The sequence below is a fragment of the Lampris incognitus genome, chromosome 11 (genome assembly GCF_029633865.1).
Source record: "Lampris incognitus isolate fLamInc1 chromosome 11, fLamInc1.hap2, whole genome shotgun sequence".
In the NCBI taxonomy this organism is placed as follows: Eukaryota; Metazoa; Chordata; class Actinopteri; order Lampriformes; family Lampridae; genus Lampris; species Lampris incognitus.
The window spans coordinates 7,478,477-7,506,024 of NC_079221.1; the positions used below are offsets into that span (position 1 = coordinate 7,478,477).

The window sequence follows — 27,548 nt, forward strand, 5'->3', positions numbered from 1 at the left end:
TTCCAGCCCATCCCACAGATGCTCGACCGGATTGAGATCTGGGGAATTCGGAGGTCAGGGCAACACCTTGAACTCTGTCATGTTCCTCAAACCATTCCTGAACAATTCTTCCTGTGTGGCAGGGCGCATTATCCTGCTGAAAGAGGCCACTGCCGTCAGGGAATACCGTTGACATGAAGGGGTGCACCTGGTCTGCAACAATGTTTAGGTAGGTGGTCCGTGTCAGTAACATCCAAATGAATGCCGGGACCCAAGGTTTCCCAGCAGAACACTGCCCAGAGCATCACACTGCCTCCGCCGGCTTGCCATCTCCCCACAGTGCATCCTGGTGCCATCTCTCCCTCGGGTAAACGACACACACACCCACCCGGTCGTCCACATGATGTAAAAGAAAACATGACTCATCAAACCAGGCCCCCTTCTTCCATTGCTGCATGGTCCAGTTCTGATGCTCACGTGCCCATCGTAGGTGCTTTTGGTGGTGGACAGGGGTCATCATGGGCACTCTGACCGGTCTGCAGCTACACAGCCCCATACACAGCAAGCAGTGATGCACTGTGTTCTGACACCTGTCTGTCATAGCCAGCATTGACTTTTTCAGCAGTTTGAGCTACACTAGCTCGTCTGTGGGATCGGACCAGACAGGCTAGCCTTCACTCCCCACGCACATCAACGAGCCTTGGGCGTCCGTGACCCTGTCGCCGGTTGTCCTTCCTTGGACCATTTTTTGGTAGGTGCTGACCACTGAATACTGGGAACACCCCACGAGACCTGCCGTTTTGGAGATGCTCTGACCCGGTTGTCTAGCCATCACAATTTGGCCCTTGTCAAAGTCGCTCAGATTGCCCATTTTTCCTGCTCCCAGCACGCCAACTTCAAGAACCGACTGTTCACTTCCCGTCTAATACATCCCGCCCCTTGACAGGCGCCATCGCAATGAGATAATCCGTGTTATTCACTTACCTGTCAGTGGTTTTAATGTTCTGGCTGATCGGTGTATGCATGTCTCCATCTATCTTCCACAATTTATACACATGCATGTGTATGATCATCAAGGATTTAGGAGTATTACACAAAGTTTTATTGAGTTTAGATCATCCATCACATCGCTTGCTCTCTGTTACTTGGTGTACTTTTAAATCTCCTGTAGAACAGCTGAACTGTAGACGACCACGAGACCATCTGCTCTGGGTTCCTGTTATTTAGTGCCTCTGAGTGATGTCTCACCTCCTCACCTCTCAACTCCTCTCCATCATTACCTCCTCACCTCTCAACTCCTCTCCATCATTACCTCCTCCCCGAGTCAGGTCATGTTACATTATGCAGCAAGGAAGTTTCAAAAAAAAAGAAAAGTAGTCGAACAGGTTAATAGTACAGTAATCTCACCGTAGGATACCTTATGTATCTTCCCAAATCCCAGAATATCTTCCCAAATAATGGGAGCGGCACGGTGGTACAGTGGTTGGCGCGGGGTCGCCTCACAGCAAGAAGGTCCTGGGTTCGAGCCCCGGGGTAGTCCAACCTTGGGGGTCGTCCCGGGTCGTCCTCTGTGTGGAGTTTGCATGTTCTCCCCGTGTCTGTGTGGGTTTCCTCCGGGTGAGCCGGTTTCCTCCCACAGTCCAAAGACATGTAGGTCAGGTGAATGGGCCGTACTAAATTGTCCCTAGGTGTGAATCTGTGGGCCCTGTGATGCCCTGGCGACCTGTCCAGGGTGTCTCCCCGCCTGCCGCCCAATGGCTGCTGGGATAGGCTCCAGCATCCCCGCGACCCTGAGAGCAGGGTAAACGGGTCGGATAATGGATGGATGGATCTTCCTCAAATCTTCCAGGACTTCTGTTGTTTGCACGCTAACATGTTAATGCTAACAACGTGACCATCACCGTCAAGTATGATTTAAACTATATATACCACTACATATATGTATATATACTGGAGGCCAAGGTCAAAGTATTGAGAGATATGAAATCCATCCATCCATGATCCAAACCGCATATCCTGCTCTGGGGGGATGCTGGAGCCTGTCCCAGCAGTCACCGGGTGCTCCGGTTTCCTCCCACAGTCCAAAGACATGTAAGTCAGGCGAATTGGCCGTACTAAATGTGTGAATGTGTGTGTGTGTGTGTGTGTGTGTGTGTGTGTGAGCCCTGTGATGGCCAGGCGGCCTGTCCAGGGTGTCTCCCCGCCCGCCGCCCAATGACTGCTGGGACCGCTGAGATATGAAATTGACGTCAAAAACACAGCACCACTAGGTGGGGCCCTGGGGTGTGGACGGCTTGGCCTGCCAATATGCAGCTTTTCATTACAACTGCACATATTTGTAAAATACAGTCATGCTTTCGAGATAAACAGTCTGACCAAAGGGATTAGGTCAGCGGCGCTGGTGATAAACGCCTTACTGTGTCAGACCGCAGGCTGTGATTGGCTGCTGCTTTCACGGAGGATTACATGTTTTACGGCGGTCCAACCAAACGTGGACTATCGCGCACCAGGGACGGAACGAGGAGTCTCTCCGTACTCCGAGTGGATTTTGCTCCACTTAACCCCGACGTTCCCACACATCTGACAGGTTGGCGACTCCACGAGGAGCCTCCATCAGACACAGCAGCGAAAGACTCAGCGCGGGGTAATTACAGTTGCTTCTTGCAGTTTAGCGGTGCAGCAGCTCAAGCCGCACAAATTGGATTACAGTTTTAAAGAGTGTTAAATTTGTACATGGCCGACACTGCGTGAAGACTCCGTAATGGCCATCCTTTCACATGAAGGCCACACAACGGAATAAGCGTCCGGTGACCTTCGACGAAGACGTCTGGCTACAGAATTCGCAGTTTATCCATTTGCAGGAAGCGATGATCTCCTTCATGTGTGATGCTGCGCCCCCAAGGCGTTTAAACCGACGCCGTGTTGGCTTGGATACAAAGCTTGTTGCTCCACACATTGATGATGATGATGATGGTGTGATGATGATAAATACTTTGGGAATTTTTATTTACTAGATTTCCATTTAGGGCGGCACGGTGGCGCAGTGGTTAGCGCGGTCGCCTCACAGCAAGGAGGTCCTGGGTTCGAGCCCCGGGGTAGTCCAATCATGGGGGTCGTCCCAGGTCGTCATCTGTGTGGAGTTTGCATGTTCTCCCCGTGTCTGCGTGGTTTCCTCCGGGGGCTCCGGTTTCCTCCCACAGTCCAAAGACATGTAGGTCAGGTGGATCAGCCGTACTAGATTGTCCCTAGGTATGAATGTGTGTGTGTGTGTGTGTGTGTGGGCCCTGTGTGATGGCCTGGCGGCCTGTCCAGGTAGCATAGCGGTCTATTCTGTTGCCAACCAACATGGGGATCACCTGTCCAGGGGGGGGGACTGGGGGAATAGCGTGATCCTCCCATGCGCTACGCCCCCCTGGTGAAACTCCTCACTGTCGGGTGAAAAGAAGCGGCTGGTGACTCCACATGTATGGGAGGAGGCCTGTGGTAGTCTGCAGCCCTCCCCGGATCGGCAGAGGGGGCGGAGCAGCGATCGGGGCGTCTTGGAAGAGTGGGGTAATTGGCCAGGTACAATTGGGGGAAAAAAAAGGGGGGGGGGGGGAGCCAAAACAAAAAAACAATTAACAGCACAGCTATAATTATGCAATTAAAACCCCAACTGTGTAGCACTTTGTGTAGTACGCCACATAAAGCCATAATTATGAACCCCAGAATTGCTAAAACACAAGTGGTCTGGACCGTTTCTATGTGGTCCCCCGACCACAGAGGAAGGGGCTCTGGTGACGTTACATGAGAACGGCATCGCCGGTGCACTTCAGCTGTCATGATCCATGTCTCCGGGGTGTCTGACGGGGAGGTCATGGCGAGTTCAGCTTTTTTTTTTCCTCCATTTTTTTCCCTTCTTCTTTGTGGTCTACTTTCACTGAAAGGCAGCCCTGCGGTATTCAAGCCATGTTACTCAAGCACAAAGGAGATGTCAGAGCAAATTGTGTCAAAACGCAAACATTGTCGGGAGCACGGCACCGGAGTCGGCCTCCGAGACCGCTCGTGCTCTTCTCACACGGCGGCGTCTCATTTTTAGGTGTGCCATCAAGCTCGGTATTTATAGACCGCCGCTTGAATGTGTTTCTTCAAACAAGGAAGTCAAACTGACAGTCAAACAAAAGTCACTTTATTTACATTCTGCACACAGAGATACTGGAGTGTGGGAATGGCGGCGCAGCACTGAGCTGGGAACGAGGTGTGTTCGTCTTCCACCTCTTTCTCCCTGCCTTGTGTTGTGTGTGTGAGGCCAGAGTGAAACTCGTCTTCTAGATGCCTGCTGAATTCTATCTACACGAGAAGACGTGTTTACAATTAACACACGGAATAATTCTTTTAACGTTTTGATTTCAAATTTACACCCCCCCCCTCCCTCCCTCCCCGATCGTATCCGACCAATTGCCCCACTCTTCCCAGCCGTCCCGGTCTCTGCTCCGCCCCCCTCTGCCGATCCGGGGAGGGCTGCAGACTACCACATGCCTCCTCCGCAAGGCTCGGCGTTTTCGGTCTTTACTGATTTTCAGCGAAAAGTACCCCCAATTTTTTAAAAGGAGCAGATCAGTTTAAACTGATTTTCACCCGGATTTTATGTTTCCACGGACCCAAAAGTTGTTCCTGTTTGTGTGAGGTTATGTGACGGTGTCCTCTTGTGGGCCTTGCTCCTCCGATACACGTGGAGTCACCAGCTGCTTCTTTTCACCTGACGGTGAGGAGTTTCGCCAGGGGGACGTAGCGCGTGGGAGGATCACGCTATTCCCCCCCCCGTACAGGCGCCACAACTGACCAGAGGAGGCGCTAGTGCAGCGACCAGGACACATACCCACATCCGGCTTCCCGCCCGCAGACACGGCCAATTGTGTCTGTAGGGGACGCCCGACCAAGCCGGAGGTAACACGGGGATTCGAACCACCGATCCCTGTGTTGGTAGGCGACGGAATAGACCGCTACGCTACCTGGATGCCGCCAAATTTAAATTTTTTAAATAATTAAAATGATGTCGAATCTATCATTGTGCTTTCTTTCCCTGAACAGATGACAAGGAAACATTTGCAGCACAACATGTGTGGCCCGGCCCAGTAAGACATGTGTGACCCGGCCCAGTAAGACATGTGTGACCCGGCCCGGTGAGACATGTGTGACCCGGCCCAGTAAGACATGTGTGACCCGGCCCGGTGAGACATGTGTGACCCGGCCCAGTAAGACATGTGTGACCCGGCCCAGTAAGACATGTGTGACCCGGCCCGGTGAGACATGTGTGACCCGGCCCAGTAAGCTCAGCGGTGGCAGGATCTGTGTGCTGAAAGTGCTACGACTTAAACAAAATGTTTGCAAAACATCTGAAAATACAATCTATAAATAATCTTTTTGTTACATATATATATTTTATATATATATATATACCCCTAGAAATAGTCAACTTATCTAATAACCTTCAAGAAACTAAAAAGGGCAGCGGACTTAAGTCACCACCAGCGTCACGATAAGCCAAATGCCAATACCATCACTTGGACCGAACTGTTCCTAGTCACCCTGTTAACAACACATGCGTAAAAAGATGCATAAAAATAAGACAATCTTGGGCCTGCATGAAAATAACGCAATACATTTCAAAATATTAACCATGTTTTTTTTTGTTGTTGTTTAAATCAAACCCTAATAACACTAACCAGCTGAGTACAATACATGAATGTGCAAAGCAAAAAATACATCTATGCATTTTTTTTGTTTGTGTTTTGTTTTTTTGCATTAATTCAACAATCAACTTTTCGCTCGGTTAGAAAAGACAGGCCTGAGAAGGCTGCTGAGCCCCTTCTGTCCTGCAGCCCAGCTGTTGTTCTGATCCTGTCTCCTGCACAGTCTGTGCAGTGGTCACACTGGTCCGGTTCTGGCTGTACAGTGACTATCCAGCAAGACAAGTTTCTTCAATTGTGGTAGTCGGTCCCCTCTAAGTGATCCGGGATGGGCAGTCCCGTGAGGATTGTTAAACACTTGTTCCACACGTTGAACACAGCACAGACAGGCTGGGCGAAGGCAATGTCAAAGGTGTACAGGTGCTGGGACCCAACGGCGTCATAGAAGGACAGAGACCCGGAGTCGTAGTCCAACAACACCCCGACACGTCGCAGGTGTGGGGAGGGCTCGATGGGCATCTCCTTGCTGTTGTGACGTACCACCCAAGAGTTGTTGCAGCGAGACAGCACCCAGGAGGCCGAGTTTTTGCCTACCCATTCATGCTTCGGCGCCGACTTATACGCAATCCCCACTGCAAACCTGAACAGCATTGGAAAGAGGCGGTTCAGTTTACAAACATTTTCTGGTATTGCAAATCTGAGACAAATCGTTGAAACATCAACACACCAGAAAGAAAACAGAAAGACCCAGGTGGGTAAAATATCAATGTCCTTACCAAGTGCTTCCTCCAATCAGAGCTTCCCAGTAATGGCGGCCACTGTCAATGTACACGTTCCCTGTGACCCCGTAGCTGCTCTGGCTGGTGAAGCGGTCCTGGGTGTGACTCTTCTTGGACGACGTCTCGTCCCTTTCCACCGTCAGATTGTCATGGGACACCTTCAGCTTTCGGTGAGCGGATTTTGGGTCCAACTTGAATGGCTGACCTGCGAAGAGAGGACATTTTGTTCGTGTTGTTCTTTGGGGTGATAATTAACCACATCTCAGTATCGCCATAGAGATGTTGAACATGACATACTGTTGGTTTTTAGCTTCCCGGGTTCACTGCTGCGGTTTCCAGCCTGGTTAATGGCCTTGACTATGAACATGTACTTGGTTCCGCACTGGAGTCCATGCACCGTGTAGTGGTTTTGCTTGATGTTTGGTACGATCATCCAGCTATCAGCCGAGTTACACAAACCTGCAACCCAGACAGACACAAACGGTTATTGCAGAGGGTCCCCGTGGCTGCAATCGGTGAAATCTATTCCGCCGAGTAGGGGGTTCCTTGTGTGTTTCAGATCAATACCTCTGTATATACTGTTACACTTCCATGTCAACGGTTAAATTTTAGATTTTAATGCGTGATTTTAGTTTAAATTTAAGTTTATTTTTCTCCAGCCAGTGCATAATGTAAATTTTTAGTTTATCTATCCATCCATCCATTGTCTGAACCGCTTATCCTGCTCTCAGGATAAGCCTCTTAAAGTGGAGCCAATCCCAGCAGTCATTGGGCAGCAGGCGGGGAGACACCCTGGACAGGCCGCCACGCCATCACAGGGCAGTTTATTTTCAGTTTTTAATTTCTCATGCTGGACTGAAATAGTGTAATTTTATAATCTAAAATTCTTGTTAATTTTAAGATATGTCAGTTCTTCTTTTTTTTTTGACCCCCCCCCCTTTTTTTTTTTTCTCTCCCCAATTGTATGCGGCCAATTACCCGCCTCTTCCGAGCCGTCCCGGTCGCTGCTCCGTCCCCTCTGCCGATCCGGGGAGGGCTGCAGACTACCACATGCCTCCTCCCATACATGTGGAGTCGCCAGCCGCTTCTTTTCACCTGACAGTGAGGAGTTTCACCAGGGGGATGTAGCGCGTGGGAGGATCATGCTATTCCCCCCAGTTCCCACTCCCCCCTGAACAGGCGCCTTGACTGACCAGGGGAGGCGCTGGTGCAGCAACCAGGACACATACCCACATCCGGCTTCCCACCCGCAGACACGGCCAGTTGTGTCTGTAGGGGCGCCCGACCAAGCCGGAGGTAACACGGGGATTCGAACCGGAGAGCCCCGTGTTGGTAGGCAACGGAATAGACCGCTACGCCACCTGGATAGCCATGAACTTTTCTGAGGTTGAACTGATGCCTCAGCATTTCATTGCCAGCAATGCCTTCCACGGGGTATTGTTGTGCATTTGACAAATAAAAGAACTTGAACTTGGGATGATAAAGAGTAAGTGTATATATTGCATCAACCTCTTTTTGGTGCTATCTTTGTGCTATCTTTGGGGAATGCATCACCCTTCAGCCACAACCAAGTGCAATGGCTCCACCACTGCACCATAACATGCTTGAGCACCGAGGCAGAAGAGGGAAATTGCTTGATTGAGCATGCCGTGACCTTGTTAAGGGGCTCTTTTAAAACAGTCTGCCATTCACTGACACTCATCTACACTGACTCAACCTTTACACTACTGCCTTGCTCTGCCCTAGATGAGTCTGTGCAACACCACCCCACCCAAAAAAAAAAAAAGAAAAAAAAAAGAGAGAGAAACATCTCATTAATCACAAAGAGGTAAGAGAGCAGAGTTCAGCTCCCTTCCTGTCAGGATAAATACATGATTTCATCGGGACAACTAAGCCCTGAAACCATGTAAGCCTTCAAAAGATAATCCCTTTCTAACTCGTCCCTCATGATCGCTGATGTTTTTCACAACAAACAATTCCGCCCACGAAGGCAGCTGCATATACAACTCACTGACAACGTTGGCATGGCTGGTGAAGATGGCGTACTGAAGCTCATACGACACGACGCAGAACTCGTCGTCCGATGTCCAGTGAACAGTAATGGTGTCGTACGAAGCTGTGCACAGCTCCTCGCGGATAACTGGTGGGTTCGGTGCTGCAATGGGAAAACCAGAGTCAGAAGTCATTTTAAACTGTAATCAAAGTCGAGTTCGTTGGATCTAGAAGTGGGCAGAAAGGAAATAAACAGAGATAACCACAATCGTTTGCAGACACCATGCCTTGCATTTCTGATGACAGCATTATGTCCTGTAATTGAATTTGTTTCCAGTCCCCCAGGCTATCAGGCGGCCACAGAACCCATGCAGAGCTAAAAACACTGCACACTATGTCCTCCAAAACCTGAGCAATCAAATCCTTTTTTAATTTATCTGTAAACGAAACCAAAATTGTTGCTTTAAGTGGGGGTTTTTCTGAGCCGTTATTGTTCCTCCCACTTAAAAATGACCAAGCTGTAGTGAAAACTTAAGCATTCTTGTGGCCACCCTTGTTTTAGAAATTCATGGTGCCCTAAGTCTGTTTGGATAAAAATGCTTTCTTTATGGAACCTCTCATCTCAGTCTCACGAGGCAGTCGCACCGAAAGTGACAACATGTCCGAGACAAGTTTTATGATAAAACAGTGACAAGTTGAAGCGTTTAACCCCCATACCTGTGAGGTAATCCAAGTTTTCTAACATTTTCTTCTCCCTGGTGAAGTCTAGAGCAAAGGTATCAAAGGTGTCATTCAGGTTGATCTCGGGTAGCAGGATCTGAGAGGAGGCTGTTGCCATGGCCACTCTGTAATTGCAAGAGTTCATTATGAGATATTGGCAGATCGCATTAGGATTAATCTTTTGGAAGACACTGTCGAGTAAATCACCGCAGTTGCTCCCTCACCTCTCACAGATGCTTTTGGCCGTCTGCAGGAAACGGGCATGGTCTGTTTCCTTTAGGGTGTGGTCTGCCTGCGTGATGAGGGAGGAGGACCTCTCGATGCACTGTTTGCAACCGGCTATCTGCTGGGCTAGTTTCCTCAGCCGCACAGACTGAAAAGATAAAAGGACACATTGAACCAGTTATTGGACGCAAACGTCTCGTGACAAGGCAGACCTTGCGGGATGGAAATGTGAAAAGAAAAAAAAAAAAGATGAAGAAAGGCACACACATTTATCTATTTGTCAATTTTATTTGGCAGCACTGTCGTGTTTGCAAACTACAAAGCGATTCAAAAAGACACGTGAGCTTAGGTTTCCTGCAAGGGTTTCTTGATTAAAGCTGATTCCCCCTGAGTTTTCCACTGACCTAAGCCTTACAGACAGACAGAGAGAGAGAGAGAGAGAGAGAGAGAGAGAGTTAATGTATTTCTCCTCCTGTCTCCTATTTCTCCTCCTCCTGACTTTTCCATGGCAACCGATTGTTTCCCTTGGGAGAGAACCTGCCCCCATTGGCCCCGAGGCAGAATGCAGCCTCTTAACCTGACAAGAGGCACGGGGCGAGGAAGGAAGCAGTCCTCCTCCACAGAGGGGGGGTTGCAGGAAGCAGGGCTGATCTTACTCTGACACTGAACATGGCACAGCCTGCCACAGCCTCGCTAATGGCATCTAATGTGGGGGGTGGAGGGTGGGGGTGGAGACGGGAAATGGTTTAAGAGGCAAAGCGCATTCACTTCTAATGCGCGGTCACAGTGCCGAAACCATTCCATTACCGCGAGGGAGCACGCTGGTGCTGCTGAGCGGAGGCCAAAACAAACCAGGTAGCGCTACACTGTGACGAGTCTTTAGAGACGGAGAGCCAATAACACCGATATCATGAAACGAAAATACCAAAGCAAATAAAATGATGTATCGTAACATTTTTGTGCGCTTGTGTGTGTGTGTGTGTATTTCAATATAAACAGCGTTAGTGATGCTGAGCAGAGGCCAAAAGAAACCACTTAGCTCTATATTTTGCCGAGTCTTTAGAGACAGTGAACCATTAACAATCAAATCATAAAAAACAAAAAACAAAAAAAACTGAAGCAAAAAAGAAAAAAGATGTAACTTTACAAATGTGCCTATTTATGTACGTAATTAAATATTAAAGCTGAAATCCAAAAATTCTGCCCATTAATAAATCATTGTTTTTCCACCTGGATTGTGGAGTCAGGATGCATAATACTAAGTGGCATCTTTGCCATGGTTGGAGACACTCTCCAGTCTCTGTGTGCAACTGCTGAAATGTTTTGACCGGGTCCGACGGAACACCGGAGCAGCAGCAACACGCACGAGTTGAAACGAACTCCAGCAGGAAAACAGACGGAAAGACGATGCCGACACGGTTACGCTTCTGTCGGACAGACAAACAGTGTTGCAGTAGGGAATTGTCCCCATATAGCCTGATGTAGTTTGCAATACGCTAGACTGCCTGTTGGCTTCAGTCCAAGGTTGCTGTTTGTTAGGAGGGTAGGAACTGCTCACTGGGCAGATGCCGCGACAATGGCTGCTTCACCTTGTTTGTGGTCCAAGAACATCAGACAAATAGGGCTATTTCTCTGGCTCCTACATCCAACTACATCAAAACACTGTTCTACTGTAATATTGATCACCCGTCTAACAAAACTGCCAAATGGACGCCATGTTTCAAATGGACAGAATAACGAGGGAAGTCACAGATTACAGCTCAATGCTATTGCTACAGTGCAATAGAACATGGTCAATTCTCTAAGCACTGAGATCAGAAGGAAAGGGTGAGGGAGTGAGTATTTGCTAACAGGTAGCTTGGTTTTTCCACCTAGGATTTACTACAGCAACAGGACAATGTATATTGTTCAAATGAAATGACTCACTTTATCTCCCGGTCGCTGCTCCACCCCCTCTGCCGATCCGGGGAGGGCTGCAGACTACCACATGCCTCCTCCCATACATGTGGAGTCACCAGCCGCTTCCTTTCACCTGACAGCGAGGAGTTTCACCAGGGGGACGTAGCGCGTGGGAGGATCACGCTATTCCCTCCAGTCCCCCCGAACAGGTCCCCCGACCGACCAGGGGAGGCGCTAGTGCAGCAACCAGGACACATACCCACATCCGGCTTCCCACCCGCAGACACGGCCAATTGTGTCTGTAGGGATGCCCGACCAAACCGGCCATCCCCATGTTGGTAGGCAACGGAATAGACCGCCACACCACCCGGAAGCCCCTCAATTTATCATTATTTAAGTGAAAGTAAACAACCGCAAATGCTAAAAAGTGAATGTGGCTTGTTAAACATGTTGCGTATTCCCATATTGTTGGCGTTGTTAGCTAACGTAGAAGAAACAGCAAACGATACAACACCTTTCCCTCCTTGATCTTGGTAGCGATTATTTGCCTCCTCTGCTGTATGATGTCAACCAGCAGATCACATTCTTCCAGCAGCTTGTTTTCTTGCCTTGATGCGTTTACCTGGGGAACACACGGTGATAGCTGAGAGAACGGGTAATTGACTGGTCGTTCAGTGATGGATTTGATTTGACAGCGGAGCATACTCCATATTTCACATTCAGTTAAGCAGATGAGGCGGATGCATGTCTTCTTGAATGCATAATTGAACAATTTGTGCAAGCCTCAGGTGTCACTGGAAACATCGGCTCAACATAGAGGATAATCACCACATTTTGCACAGTGAACCTCAGGTGGGTAATCACCTGAGTTTCTTGATAGCGAATTTTGCTCACGGCTATGGTCTTCCCCACACTAAGAGATACCATGACAGTTTAAATTTGGCAAAAGATTTTTTTTTGGGGGGGGGGGATGACACTCAGCAAATTAATACAGATGATTTCATTTATATGACATTGTTAAGTGATCCTAAAAGAAACCAAATGGTATCAACTGCCGGATGATTTATCCTACCAGCTGCTTGAACTCGTTACCATAGCGACTAAATTTCAGAATGGATGCCATTTTTTGTCTTTTTGTTTTTTTCCCCTGTATGAGAAGTGTATGGAAACGCTGGATGAGAACAAATTTCTATTTTTCCTGATAATCCTTGGATTTCATCATGTGGCCGCCCTTGTGGGCCTACCTGATAACTGTGTGGGTTCATCATAGACTTCATACTGTATGCTCATTTGCACGTCTCCTGAACACACAAAATACTGGTTCCACTCTCCATGATTTATCTTAGGCAAGCATATGATTATTAACAACTGCATGCTGCTACTAAGGTTGACTAAATAAAAATCTATTTTGAAATGCTGTGTTATCCAAACAGTTGTAGTGATTAACCACTGACTTGACTGTAAAAATTCATAAAATATAGTGGCAATATTCAACAATTCCCCCCCACCTTTCTCCCCAATTACCCCACTCTTCTGAGCCGTGTCGTTGCTGCTCCACCCCCTCCGCCGATCCGGGGAGGGCTGCAGACTACCACATGCCTCCTCCCATACATGTGGAGTCGCCAGCCGCTTCTTTTCACCTGACAGTGAGGAGTTTCACCAGGGGGACGTAGTGCGTGGGAGGATCACGCTATTCCCCCCAGTTCCCCCTCCTCCCTGAACAGGCGTCCCGGCCGACCAGGGGAGGCGCTAGTGCAGCCACCAGGACCCATACCCACATCCGGCTTCCCACGCCCGGACACGGCCAATTGTGTCTGTAGGGACGCCCGACCAAGCCGGAGGTAACACATGGATTCGAACCGACGATCCCCGTGTTGGTAGGCAACAGAATAGACCACTATGCTACCGGATGCCCCCTCCTTGATTTATCTTGTGTAAGCATACGGTTATTAACAATGGAATAATTAGCCGCTACTAAGGTTGACTAAATACATTTTGAAATGCCATGTTGTCCAAACAGTTGTAGTGATTAATCACTGACTTGGTTGTAGCAAATCCTAATATATAGGGGCAATATTCAAAGAATTGCCTTTAAACAGGCTGCCAATGAAACAATAAATGACATAGACGCTTCGAGGGAACCCGTCATCTGTGAGGGTCCAGATAAGCGTTCTCACCTCCACGTGTTGGCAGGTCTGGATGAGTTTGCCCATTAGAGTTTCCAGCTCATTGGTCCTCTTGATCAGGCTGCCGAGGTTGGAATCCAAGGCTTGCTGCAGAAACAGAATTGAAACACAATATTTCACTGCACGTTATCCCTCGACAAACTGTAAACCGCTGAATGCCTATCTGAACCCAAGTTAAGTGAACTGGATCACCCGCACCATATTGTGTTCGGTGCGATGGGGGGAAGAGGTGGCATCGCTTAAAGACAACCCTGTCACTGTCTGGGGCTCGCCACACTTGGTCTCTGATCAGTCGGTAACCCTCCATCCAACACGTGCCAAGGCTCCCATCATGCCGCCTGCTGAGCCCGCAAAGCTTTAACAGAGCATCTGCCAGAGATTTGGGCAGTAAACCCTGGCTGTCTTAATCACCCACCACTGACTCAGACCAGAAGCTCATATTTAGAAATGTTTTTTTTTGTAATTGGGTGGCCAGATGTCTGGAAGCACAATACACATATATTTTGATATAAATGGTTACCTTGACATAAAGTTTCAGCATTCTAGATTTTAGATAAGGTTGTGAAACCAAGAGACGGGAGGATGATGCCGATATCGATGATTCGATATCCGAGAGGTAACGTCGATATAATCCTAGAAGGAACTGATGTTGGCATTTCAGTTACAAGAACCGCATCGCACAAAGAGCGACGTGACTCAACCTCATTAAATAAATGATACAGCGGCAGAATACAAACATGACCTTTGCATTAGACTAACCCCCCCTCCCCCCGGGAAAAAGAGTGAAATTCAGAACAAAACATCCCCCAATGCTATCTTTTTGAACGTCATGGCTCTTTTGAAATTCTCCGCCATCAAAACGAATAATGCACAAAGTCTGAATCCCACCAGTGAAGAAAGGAGCACACGGGGAAGAGGGAGTTGTTCAGAACAGAAGGCATCTCTGAAATCAGTTGCGCAAATAGCGGGGAGAAGCTTTTTCAGGTCAGACGTTCCACATTGCGGTTTCATAAGACATACACCGAAATAGAGGGAGGTTTTATTTAATGGCTCCCACAGAAATGATTTATTCATCTGGAGGTGGAGGTGAAGAAGGAAGCAATTTCAACAAGTTCAGTAGAGGGTGCGGGGTAGTGCCACGTCTAAAGACTTTCTGATTTCAGAAAAGACTGAAAAATGCTGCCGTGTGGCTCATGAGCCACAGAACCCACTCAAAATTAAATGGACAAAGGGGGCGTCCAACACAGGGATCGCCAGTTCAAATCCCCGTGTTGCCTCCGGCTTGGTCGGGCGTCCCTACAGACATGATTGGCCATGTCTGTGGGTGGAAAGCCGGATGTGGGTACATGTCCTGGTGGCTGCACTAGCGCCTCCTCTGGTCAGTCAGGGCGCCTATTCGGGGGGGAGGGGGAACTGAGGGGAACAGTGTGATCCTCCCACGCGCTACGTCCCCCTGGTGAAACGCCTCACTGTCAGGTGAAAAGAAGCAGCTGGCGACTCCACATGTATGGGAGGAGGCATGTGGTAGTCTGCAGCCCTTCCCGGATCGGCAGAGGGGGGTGGAGCAGCGACCGGGGCGGCTCGGAAAATAGGGTACTTCACCAAGTACAATTGGGGAGAGAAAGGGGGAAAAACTGTAAACCACAGGGTCTTCCTGCAGGACTGATATTCCAGTGTGCATTTGAGAGTGTGCTATATATACCTCCTGTAGCTGTGTCTCGGGTGAATAATGAATATCCGATGAATTATTTTGACAGCTACATTTACACTATGGAGGCGATGGATGCTGCATTACAGCACTACACCTAGCCAAAAGAGCAATGTGCTCTCATGCACGCTTTCGGCACAGTTAAATCCTAAAATCTCCTCCGAGATGGCATGCACCATGTGTAACAAAGCCAATGGCGCTTGCAGGATAAAATTACAACCCTTGACAATGGATAAAATTTCCAATGTTGACACAGGATAAAACCCTAAACGTTGACGGTGACCTGTCAGGTCTATGCGAGGAAGGAAGAGAAACTGGCCAAACCAAAGGTGTGGGACTAAGAGCATTCCAATTGGAGAGGAAGCCGCTATTCTTTCCTCTGTCCAGTTTTAAACGACTTTAGGAAAAAGGTTCTCCATTACAGAGAACTGTCTAAACATCTGAAAAGCATTAGTATTGGGGGAGAAACCATTCTTTAAACACACTGAGAGATCCAGTATGCCAAAAATGACAGCTGAAATAAACTCACAATGTCCCTTACTCTCTCTGTCCCCCCCCCCCCCCACCCCGGGCCTGTATCTAATTATGCATCTCTCTCGTTCCCTCTCACATTTGCAATCGATCTTTCTGTCCGACTTGATTAATCATGAGGTAATTACGGCGTAAACCGATGTAAACAGATATTTGCGATGCCTTTTGTTGATTCATAGCTGATTCTACATGGCTGACAGTGCGAGAGTCATCCGCTCATCTGGAAGTCCGTTGAAAGAGTTTGTGAATTAGCAACATCTTGAGAATAAAAAGCGCCTCAGACCCCCCCCCCCCCCCAGAAATGAACGCAAAACAGGACCATGCACAGGAACAGCCATCAAGACTACATTAAAGACTGGCCGACCATCTTTAAATCGGTGTATTCATCCATCTGTCGTGACTTCATAAAAAGCTAACAACAAAACTCAGGAGCAAGAAGGTCAAATAAAATGCCTGACACAGTGAAAATGATTTTGAGATTTACTCCGTGAAGTAAATCTGTCCCTGAAATGTTGAGTTGAAGAAATGATGCTGTGGGATCACCTGGTCTGTCTCCTGGTCTGCCTGAGCCTTCCTCTCACTGAGAAAGCGGCCGGGAGATCTCTGCACAACGACAGCATGATCAAACAAAGGAAACAGGTTAAGAGCGATGCTCTGACCTCAACTGCCAAAGCGCTCCAATCTAAAATCACTGCAAACCATGTTTCACCACAAACAGGCATTTGCCAGGCATCCTTATTGTGAGAGAAGGGAACAAGCAAAAAAAAAAGAAAAAAAGGGGGGGGTTAAATGTCATTTTCAGTGCAGCATACCTCCATTTGTGAGTCATGCAGAAACAGTAGTTGTATTTGCAAAAACAAAGAAGGTCCAAAAAGCAAGTAATGCCCTACTTCAGTCTCGTGCACTGGGTGCCATGCAATTTTTCAGAAAGCACCTCGTGAATATATTTGGGCGCACTAAACGGAGTCCCGCCAAGGAGGCAACTTCAGTGTAATGAGTTAAAGATATACTCCTAAATGAAAAAAACCCCCCCGCAGTTTCCACGATCAGGAAATAAAAAGATCCCTTGTTTGCGCCGTGTTAAATGAATAAAAAGCTGAGGAGCAATTTCCATGAGAAAGGCTGAACAATGCAAGTCAGCTGCGTGGTTGCCTTGTAATTGACCATTAAAAAGTCCCATGAGGTTTCTGCGGCCGCGACAGAGTCCCATGGTGTGTGTTGGCTCGACGCTGACCCACAGAGACCCGGTCCCATTCTTCTGACAGGATCTCATTCAAGTCTTAAACTGAAGGAATGCGTAGCCACCTTTTTGTATGTTCCAGCTAACCGCGTCTTCTCTCAGCTCATAATAAATGTGTGCCCGTGTGTCAAAAGTGGACGGTTCTACTTAACTTAAGGACCTGAAAGCCGTCCATTACATTGCCGGTAATTACATTTCAAGACCTTCAAAGAAACGGTCTCCAACTAAGCTTCTAGTCCTATTGTACGCACGGTATGGTCTTGCTATATTGTTGTATTTCCTTTTAACGTGTGTTTAATACTGAAATATGCACCAAACTAAATTCTAATTAGACAATGGAGTCATTTGACTGCTACTCTACGTAAAGCTACTTCATTTAGGAGAAGTCAAGTGTCTATATTAACCTCATAAAGTACAACTATGTAATGGCTGTCGTATTGTGTCCATGTGGACCATGACGCTTTTGAATTGCAGATGACCCACTATTCACCCTTCTTCATTAAATTTGTTTGTTTGGACTGATTGCTATTCACGTTAATGAGAGCTTCACATAAGAGCCTGGATAAATTCATGACCCTGATTAGACGAAGCAAATGCAACAGTTGGGCCACATTTTGTCGTTGATTTTGTGCGAAAGGTTTAGGGTGCACGTCTAAATGCTATCAAACTCCTGAATTCACCAAAAACTGCGCTTGAAAACGTTGTTATTTTTCACACTTTTGCTACAACAGAACTAACCTGCAAATGTCATATAGATTTGCCACAGGCGATTTATTAAGCAAAAAGTGTTTCGACTGGATCTTTTTTATGAGTTCTCGCGTAATTCTGATCTGTTGTTGTGATTTAGTGACTGGTTGTGATTACTCTGAGCTCCACGCAAAAATCTCTGCAATGTGAAAATTAAACTAGGGCCAAATATCAAACCCAGCTGAGATATCTGACGCACTGTGAACACACTACCAAAAATATTATCAGCTTACACAGACTTTAAACACGGAGAAATATGAGAAAAATAGGTTTTCAGTCAATGCAGAGACTGGTGCGGGCACCAGCTTAACAGTTTATCAGAGTGAAGCATGAACCTCAGGCTGCTGAAGCACTCCTAGAGAGACCGCGCACAAATCACCTCTTACTGTACCTTAAGTTTCTCATATCTGTCGCTGAGGGCTGACACTTGGTGGTCCCGGTGACGGCCAACCAGCTTACACAGGGCACAGATCAACTGTTCGTCTGTCACACAGTACATGTTGATCTTCTCGTCCTCGTGCTCCAGACACATCAGCCCTCGCAGGTGGGCGTCCGGCAGGGGCTCGATGAGACGGTGGCCCGTGAAGGGCTTCTTGTTGGGGTGGGTGGCCTTGAGGCATTCGTCGCAGTAGGACACCTCACAGGTGACGCACGTCTTGATGGCGTCCTGCGGCGGGTCCTGCTCGCAGAACTGGCACTGCACCCGGTCGCCGGGGGAGGTCATGGCTTTGCTGTCGGGGGTCGTCGTCGTCGTCGTCGTCCGCTCGCGGCGGGTCTCGTTGGGGGAGTTGGGCCCGCTTAAAGAAGCCTTCTGGTAGCGGTCGATGATGTTCTGCAGGGTGACGTTGCGTTTGAGTCCCTCTAGGCCCCTCTGGTTGAGGGCAATGACATAGCGGCAGGTGGGGCACTGAAATGCGTTGATGGACTGTATGGGCTCGCTGGGAGTGCAGTGGGAGATGAGGATACGGTGGGCGCAGTTAAAACACAGGCTGTGTGCACAGGGCAAGAGCAGTGGGTCCACGAAGAGCTCCAGACAAATTGGGCAGGTCAGCTCCGACTCCAGTGTTTCCATCTTCAGGCGAAACAAAGCGGCGTTGTCGGCGAAATCCAGGGAAGCTGATCAGCTATCTGTAAAGATGACACAAAAATGATTTAGAAAAGGGGGCGGGGGGGGGTTATGAAAGGGAATACAACGCAGGGGGTTGTCAACTTCCTCTGAATAGGAATTGATGAGAATGCCCCGCGATGTGTCTAGCGTCTTGTAGGAAACTAAAGCCGACTTTGATTTTCCTGAGGGAATAAAAGGAGAGAACACAACAGGCATCGGTGACGCTCTCTCTCCCCCTCTTTATAATCAGGTGTGGTGAAATAAAAATGCATGAAGAAAAAAAAAGAAAAATTCGCAGCTCAAATCCTTTCACGTGCCCCGTAAGTGAAAGGGGCATCCCCAGATCACGGCGGTGCAAAAGAAAAAAAAGAAACAAAAAACAGAATCGACTTCGAGAAAGCTCAAATACAAAGTGTAAATCGGCAGTAACTGGCACGAGGCACATTTTCATGCAAAATCAGGGACATACACTCAAGTACCTGCTCCTCCATGTTTATTATCTACACGGTCTGTCGGGGGCTTTTTTTTTTTTTTTTTTTTGATGACACAACTCCCCAAAAATCTCACAGTGACTCCTTTTACGCCGAGCCCAAGAGTGGCCCGAGCCTGTCATAATGCGTTTCGTACTGTAGTGTTCTGCACAGGCCGGTAGGCCGGCGAGGGCTGACAGCTCAGTGGAGCCGAAGTAGATTGACCCGGCCTGCTCATTGCCGGGGCTCCACACTCTCCTGGACAGTACGCCTTTTGTTCCCAGCTGGTCCGACACCCCGGCTGCGAACCGACGCGCCGTCTCCCCCTACCGCCAGTCATTTATCTGGGCCGCGCCGGGCACAAGCAGCCCTTTTTGAAGTTGTGAGGACGCGGCGATTACCTCCGGGCTGCAGACCTGGGCTCGTTCCCCTCTACTCTATGCAAACCCGCGGAGGCGCTCAGCGATCCCGCTCGTCCGCGCAACACAAGAGACAATTGTTGCACTTGCCTGCCGCGTCTGTGATGCATCTGTGGGCCTTTGTTCCGACACTGCTGTGTTCTTACCCGACACCGAACACGGCGTAGGTGCCTGCAAGTTATTAACAGGGATCCAAACAAAAACAAAAAAAAACCCCCCTTTCCCTCAGCTTTTGCAAGCAATTGCTTTGTTAATGCGAGCAAAATATGTCGGGTAACATGAAACGCTTTGAATTAGTTTCAAGGTTTTCTCTCTCTCCCCCCACCCCCCCCCTTCTCTTATTGATTTGCTCGTTTCAGATTTTCAACCATTTTAGTTCGGTAGATCTGCTGTGCTGCGAACTTGGCAGGTACTGCGAGAAGCCGTTAGGATATCCGACTGGTACGCTTTCTTGAAAAACAGCAAACTGCCCTCTAAACTCAGCCACGCGTGTACGAGTAGGCACGAGTAGTCGGCAGTAAACGCGGGCGAACTCGTTTCTAGAGCAAAAAAAACAACAAAACAAAACAAAAACTGAGGCACACGAAGGCCTGGCTGGAGTAGGTTTGAGCGTCAGACTGGATCTGTTCGATTATTTTTCTCTTCTCTTTTTGACCTCTTCTATAACTAACACACAAATGGCAGGCCACATTTTTTTTTTCCAACAATGAGTCACTCTGTGATAGTTTTGCACAGGATTTTATCTGGGGTAAGTCATTAGGGTTTCACTAAGGCAGGCAGGCAGGCAGGCAGGCAGGCAGGCAGGCAGGCAGGCAGGCAGGCAGAGGTACAGTTCCCAAGTACAGAAGGAATAAAGGGCTTTGTATGAAGAGCACAATGCAAAATTACAAAGGAGGCTAATCCCAAGATCTGATGTCACCATTCACTGTTTAAAAGCCCCGGGAGTTACACAAAGCGTGCAGAACAGCACTGCGATAGCTAGCCACCGCAAACAGCTGCGGCACCTTACGCACACACCCAAGCGGTCCACTCCGAGCACCAGTTTACTTTACCCACCGATGGATTTCGCCCCGCTTTGCGCTGCTGTGACATTTCGGCTGAGGGGGAGCTCTTGACCCGCATCATGAAAGCATATTAATGACAACAAACGCCGAGCCCGTGAACGCCGGCGCGCTGTGCGGACAGGGGGATCCAGTCGGCACGGGTCTTCATAACGCAATAATCCTGCACCCAGAGCTGTCACACAGATTGAGCAAGAGGCAGGAGCAAACACAACAGGAAAAGCTGACCGACAATTCCAGGAAAGCCAGCTCCACCTACAGTAGGAGAGAGCGGGCCAGTACTGGAAGTAGTGTCAGAGGGAGAATGAGGAGAAAAGAGAGGAGGGGGTAGAGAGAGAGAGAGAGAGAGAGGGAGAGAGAGAGGGAGAGAGAGATGTGGTGAGAGAGCGCCTGGACATAAGCAGCAGAGTTCTGCAGAGCCACATGCAGGTATGTGTCCCCTCGACCCTTCCCATTCAACGAGAGCCGAGAGCCACAGCGCCGGGATCAGTTTCCAGCCTCATTCTGCGGCCGTTCGTCTGAATATCTGGTGGCACAATGCAGCCCTGTGTGGCGATGCCTCTTCCCGCAGCTCGAGAAGGGAGCGAGCCCGGCTGGCAGCAGGGCTCATCTAGAACAGGGGAGGGAGCCAGCTCTGACCCGCGATGCACAGATTACGCCACAATCTGTCGTCTGTCCCTCTACAGGCCCAAAAGTGTCTGCTGATTTTTAGGCCAGTTTCCATCACTCACTCCAAACACTGAAAATGCTAACCGAGCTGACTTTGTTTGAAAACCAAAACCATGCAGATGAGGATCAACACTGTATAAAGTCACATCCAAGCCACATCCAAGTCTCTTTCCCTTCTCACTCTCGCGCCGGAGCCGCAGATACCATCTGTTTACCATGCGCTTTCACTTCCATCCACATCCCGCTGTGCCGTGTTTGAGTGCTCCTGTCACTCAAGAGAGCCTTCAGAATGAACATCCTCTCCGACAGATATTAAACACTGCAGATATGAAACACATTCCCCGCGTTCAGACAAAGCAGCGGGTAAGCGCTCCATTGCTTGGTGGATGAGCACTGGAAAGTGAATTGGCCTCCTCTAGACCGCTTCTAAGGCCCCCAGCCGGGAAGGAATGCCCGCCGTAGTGTGAGGGGAACCGCGCGGGGGGGGGGGGGGGGGGCGTCAGCAGCGGCGCACTTTTGATCAGAACCACAAAGGAAGACCTATAGGACGAACCAGAGAGGTTCCCGATTCGCGCCAATACATAACATATCCTCTCTGGTCCTTCAAATGAGAACAGCACGTATGGTGAACGGCACAAGTCCGACGTTCCCCGTCAAACTGTGCCGATCATTTTGCATCGGAGTTGATTTACCAGAACCCGAATCGTGTTTATTGGTCACGTAGGTTTGCACAAATACGGAATTTGACTTGGGTTTCGTGGCTCTCTCTGTGTACTTAACATAGAATAATAACACCACAACACAACGATCTAGAATCAGATAGAATAGAGTACTCTTTATTTGGCATTTTGTACAGACATACAAATGAAATGTACTCTCTGCACTTACCCCATCCTACCTGTGCAGCACCCGGGGACCAACTCCAGTTATTTCTCCCTATTGCCTTGCTCAGAGGCACAGCCAGGAGTACTAACCCTAACGTGCACGTCTTTTTGATGGTGGGAGGAAACCCACACAGACACGGGAAGAACATGCAAACCCCATACAGAAAAGGACCCGGGACGGCCTGGGGTTCGAACCCAGGACCTTCTCGCTGTGAGGCAACAGCGCTGACCACTGGGTCACCGAGCCGCCCGGTCTTCAGATATAAACACACAGATTGACTCGATACAGGCGAAATAAGAGGTGATGAAGTGCGGTGGTGCAGAGAATATATCAAGAGATGCTGAAATAGATGTTGGCAGGGAACTTACATCGTAATTTACATTTATATTGGGCAAAATTCAACTTGGTGATCTACCATCAAAATGGCAACCTTCTGTGTACCTACACACAGTACAGTGAACAAAAAACAGTATTTACTTTAAAATACTAGGTTTGGGTCATCTACCTGGTCAGCAAGGGCTCCAAGTGTCCAGTTTATTATTCGTCCTCCACGGTGCAAACAAGATTTAGAAGGCCTCCTAACTTAGCATACAAATCCACCTACGGTATATTTGCACGCCAATATTTCTAGCACAGACGTAACGGTGAGGACGACATGTTTCCTCTCGGTAAATTCACTGTGAGCTTCTTTGTAGTGTTGTTTACACTTGTTTATTGAACAGAGGCGAATAAATGAATTTGGGGAGGTTGGAAAGGTGTCCTGACTTCACTAAAGCCACCTTAAGTCTGGGGCTTGTAAGTACAAGTACCGGTGTATCGTACTGAAAATTGGGATGATGATGATGAGGATGAGCAAGTAATTAGTCATTTAGACATGAAAAAAAAAAAAAACCCCAACATTGTCAAAGATAGGGAGACAATTTCCCATTTAAGCACTCTAATCCTTTTCGTCGCAGTCTTTTATCAACCTTAATGATGGCCGTAGTCCATGTATTCGTCATTTGAGGGAGAGAGTTCGCTCGTTCTCTTCTTTCCCGGGGCAGACACCTAACATGTTTATCTGTAATCCTGTCTTCACAGCGTAGCTGTGACCAATGTGTGGCCTGTTGCTGCTCCCTAGAGCCGCCAGCTCGATGCCGCAGCCCACTCGCACCTAACGTGATTTACAGCTGTGGCAGGCAGCACAGCCCACATGATCAGACAGGTCCTGATCTGCCTGATCTGCAGCCACACATCCCCCTGTGATTATCAGCAGGAGCCTGATCCTGACCCACATTCACGTAGAGGGGCATTGTGGATTCCCGGCAAGTTAACGACAAATGTAAATATTCCCGTTTAATTTTCGATTTAGACCTAATCCGCTAACTGGCACACTGTAGAAACACATGTCCGTTCCTTTTTATGACATCTTGTGGGCACAGCGGTTTCATAATGAAACCGGCGTGGAGGCAAAATGCAGGACTTAAAGCGGACAAACAAACAGGACTGGTAATCGGCCACTACCTTCGGATTTGCCATTACATTGATATTTTAGAGCCAATTTGATACATATTGCAACATTTCAAGTATTATATTATAAATACCGTGCTCGAATATTGGGTTTGGTAAGGCTCCATCCCCTTATCTACGGGAAAATGTGGAAACTGCAACAGTGCAAAGCAACTCCATGACAAAATGCATTGACTTTAAGCCCCGTGTGTTGTAAAAGCTTAAAACATTCGTGCGTTTCCCTGAGTAAACATTCAAACAATTCAAATAGTCAGAGATGTAGAGATCATCACGTTAAACCCCACCACACCACCTGTTCGTTGTGCTTCGGCGCTGTGATCGAGGAGATTCTGCAATATTAAAAAGCCTTACAGCTTCAGTCCCGCCGCCCTGAGCAACGGAGCCAGAGAGCTTCTGCAATGAAACCGGGTGTTCTTAACATGTAGCGCGTTGCATCGATTAGCTTCCTTCATAGCAATCTACAGCATGTATGATGCACATCCCTAACGCAATTAAAGTTTAGCCAAACTGGTGTAACGGGAACAGACAGCCCCATCACGTTCTGTCTGTTTCCCCCTTTCACTGTGCCGGGCCGGACTGTGCAGCCGAGATCATCCGGGTCAGTAACCCGAACCGCCGAACCCCTTCCCTCTCTTGAGACTTGGCAGGTGGCACCATCAGGAGAAAATAAACTGTACAGCAACTGTAGATAGTAGCTGGAGAAACTAGACTTCCCCTCTCTCTCCCGAAGCATGTCTTATAGATTGACTTTCCTAGGACACGTTATGTAGATGTCCTGATAAAAGACACGTCTCTGTCGGTGACGGAAGTGTGCTGATGAGAATATCAAAAGAACTTTAAAAACATCCTTGAACATTAAGGATTCAAAAAAAAGCCTTCAAGTCTTCAAAAAAGGCCCCAAGCAGCAGCGCTGGCAGGCAGAGGGTTCAAACAGGATATTCATGACGCACGGCGAGTCGAAGCGGCTCAAGAGTGACATCTAGTGGCCAAAAACGAAAAACCATATTGCCAACTGGGTATTGAGAAAATTGCGATTCCTGACGACCGCTTCCCCCCCAAAATAAAAGCAGTTTGCATGCTTCAAATTGTCCAAATACCTGAACATGGAAGCAGGGGCATGCCCTCTGCTAAATAACAAAAAAAAAGGGCGCGGGCAAAATATTTCACACCTACCATGATCTGCAAGGGCGTGGGACCTCCTCACACCTTTTGCTGCACAATCTCTTTACATGGCTGTTGCAGGAAGTGTGCAAGTCACTCAGTATTCAGTCTCCATGAACATCTCATATGATTTGAATCACAGCCGGTGTGCGTGTGGAGTTTCCGACGAGGTCGTTTCCTTTGCTTTACTTGCACAACGCCGGTGAATCTCACCATCAGCGTTCCACAGAGCAAGTCCCCACAAATCATTCACTTGCAACCCACATGATGGTTTCTTTTTTAACCATTCGCTGCTCCCCTGTGACGACAGCTTGATGTGTTCTCACCGGACCAGTGATCACAGCAGCTCTGGTCTGGCAGGGTGGCATCTGACATTCCTCTTCAACAGGGATGGGGACAAGTTACTTATTAATAAAGGGAAGCCCCTGATTCAACAGGGAGTCTCAGCATAGCTGCTTTGAAATGCTGAGTTGCTGGGGGGGGAGGGGGTTGTCTCCAAAATTCATATATACTGTCTCAAAGTACATGCACATATATATATATATATATATATATATATATATATATATATATATACTGCATGAACACAGACCGATGCATCACCTTCACAGAGAGGTAAACGCGATCTGTGGGTTGTGAGATTATCAGCTCCCGAAAAGGAAGGCGGCTTTTATTTCCCTCGGCTCAACCACACCGACTCCCAGTTTCACCGACGGTCATTAAAAAGTTTCAGCGGTAATGGACATTTCCAGAGAAGATGACAGAGTAATTGTGACGGAGTAACTACAGCCCGTTTGTACGTCCACGCAACCATAACGTTGACATTTCCACATTTCCCCGTCTGTTCTCTTCTGCAACGCGCAGGCGGCTTTTATTTCCCCCCCCCCGGCTCGCCAGCTGAACTCCGAGTTTGACTAACAGTCATTAAAAAGTTTCTAACAATAATGGACACCTCCAGAGAAGATGACACGCTAATTGTGACAGAATAACCACAGCCTGTCACCCGTACCGTTGGCATTTCCACCCTGTTCTGCAACGAGTGCGCCCGTGTGATGAACCGACATCTCGTTTAACTTTTTTTTTTTACAACCCCCCCCCCCCCAAAAAAATGAGAGTTTTGTGTTACGAGGTGCACAGAGGCTGCTCTACAGAGGCACCTTGACATGCATGCCTTACATATGCCATTTTAACCTATCGCGAAAAAAACAACTATGATTACCCTGTATCATTTACACCGCCATTAAGAAAACAAACTAATAAATAACAGTGGGAATGAAAACAGGCTTCGCTCTATTTCCTAATCCCCCCTACCTACCTCTCAGCATTATTTTGCTCTCTGCATAATAGGATCCATGAGCAAAGCACAGCAAAACAACCTCAGCCTTTGAACAAGAGTCCTGCCCGGAGGCTTAGAAACTTTGGGTGAGTCAATGTTTTGCCGGCTAAACATGGAGACAAGTACTACAAAAACATTTGCTGTGCACACACTCGCTCCTCCAACTTTTTCTGTCTAGCCAGCGTTCTTCTCTCTTACCTGCCACATGATTACTTCCATAAACGGGCAGAGAGGGAAGAGAGAGCCGCCTTTTTAGTTTGGTCAGTGCTGGTACTGGGTGTGCAGGAGGCTGATCGACTGCAATGGTCCGGGCTGAGCAGAGGGACTCTTCTTCACGTGATTCCCTCTCCCCGGTGTGGTCTCCCGATATGAGCTTTCTGACCCTCCAACCTTGTCCTCTTTAGCTTGCTGAAAATCAGCCGGAGGGTTGAAACTGTCCACCCTTTCTCTCCTTTCACAGTGAATTGGATTGAGCCCATCTAGCCACAGGGGCTGCAAACTGTTACAATAGCCAATCATACGGAGGGGGCAGGACTTGGGCTGGGTAGGTCTATCGAACAACAGACTATCAACATGTGGAGAGTTGCAATCGCTCTCCAAAAAGCCTTTTGGTCGTGGAGAGGTAAACATCTCACAGCACATCTCTCTACGGGAATGAAACCCAACCTTAAATCTAACCATCACACATTCCTTTAAGGCTTCGATGGAAAATGGGAAACTGACGTCAGCCAAGGGTAACAACTTCAGGCAAATTATTTAACTACTATTTTCATTATTTTAGAGCATGCACTTCCCAAATATGATTGCAGGTGAGCAGTACAGGTAAACCCCCCTAATATAATGTGACACAAATCTGATAGTTACAATTCTCATGACTGTCATTTCTGTTAAACCTACAGAGACCAGGTGACGCCTGAATGCCCGGAGATCCATTTGCGATGAAACGGCGTCAACGGCGTTGTTCTGTCAGCACCGTTTACAGCGCTGAACGGAAAAACAAAAAGCTACGCTCAGCCTGAGATTTAGACACTGATGTTGTAGTATACACCTGCTGGTTAAGTCTTTTTATGTGCTTGGCCTGTCACGGCTGCAACTTCCCTTCCTCAAACTTGCTGCTATCCGTCTTGTTGTTGCACAATTTGGCAGCTATAATAAAGGCGTAAAAACGCCATCTTTCCCATTGACGTCCTATCCAAAGGAAACAATCGACAACAATCGCAACCCCACAAGCGCTCACGAGTTTGATATTCATGGC

General features: G+C 48.2%; 1 protein-coding gene across 4 annotated transcripts; it reads right to left on the reverse strand.

Annotated features, from left to right (window-relative positions):
* Positions 1-4,134: 4,134 nt before the first annotated feature.
* On the reverse strand, positions 4,135-26,725 carry mid1 (midline 1). 4 transcript variants are annotated; one of them, XM_056289190.1, is made up of 11 exons: positions 26,492-26,725; positions 18,067-18,803; positions 16,232-16,291; positions 13,441-13,536; positions 11,778-11,885; positions 9,364-9,512; positions 9,137-9,264; positions 8,439-8,582; positions 6,725-6,886; positions 6,425-6,632; positions 4,135-6,288 (listed from the first exon to the last, which is right to left on the reverse strand). In XM_056289190.1, exons 2-11 carry the CDS (start codon positions 18,745-18,747, stop codon positions 5,940-5,942), a joined length of 2,085 nt encoding a protein of 694 aa, XP_056145165.1. In that variant the 5' UTR covers positions 18,748-18,803; positions 26,492-26,725; the 3' UTR covers positions 4,135-5,939. The 4 variants fall into 4 exon arrangements, with proteins under 4 accessions (XP_056145165.1, XP_056145162.1, XP_056145164.1 ...); XM_056289187.1 differs by lacking the exon at positions 16,232-16,291; XM_056289189.1 differs by lacking the exons at positions 16,232-16,291; positions 26,492-26,725 and adding an exon at positions 26,273-26,350.
* Between the last annotated feature and the right edge of the window lie 823 nt (positions 26,726-27,548).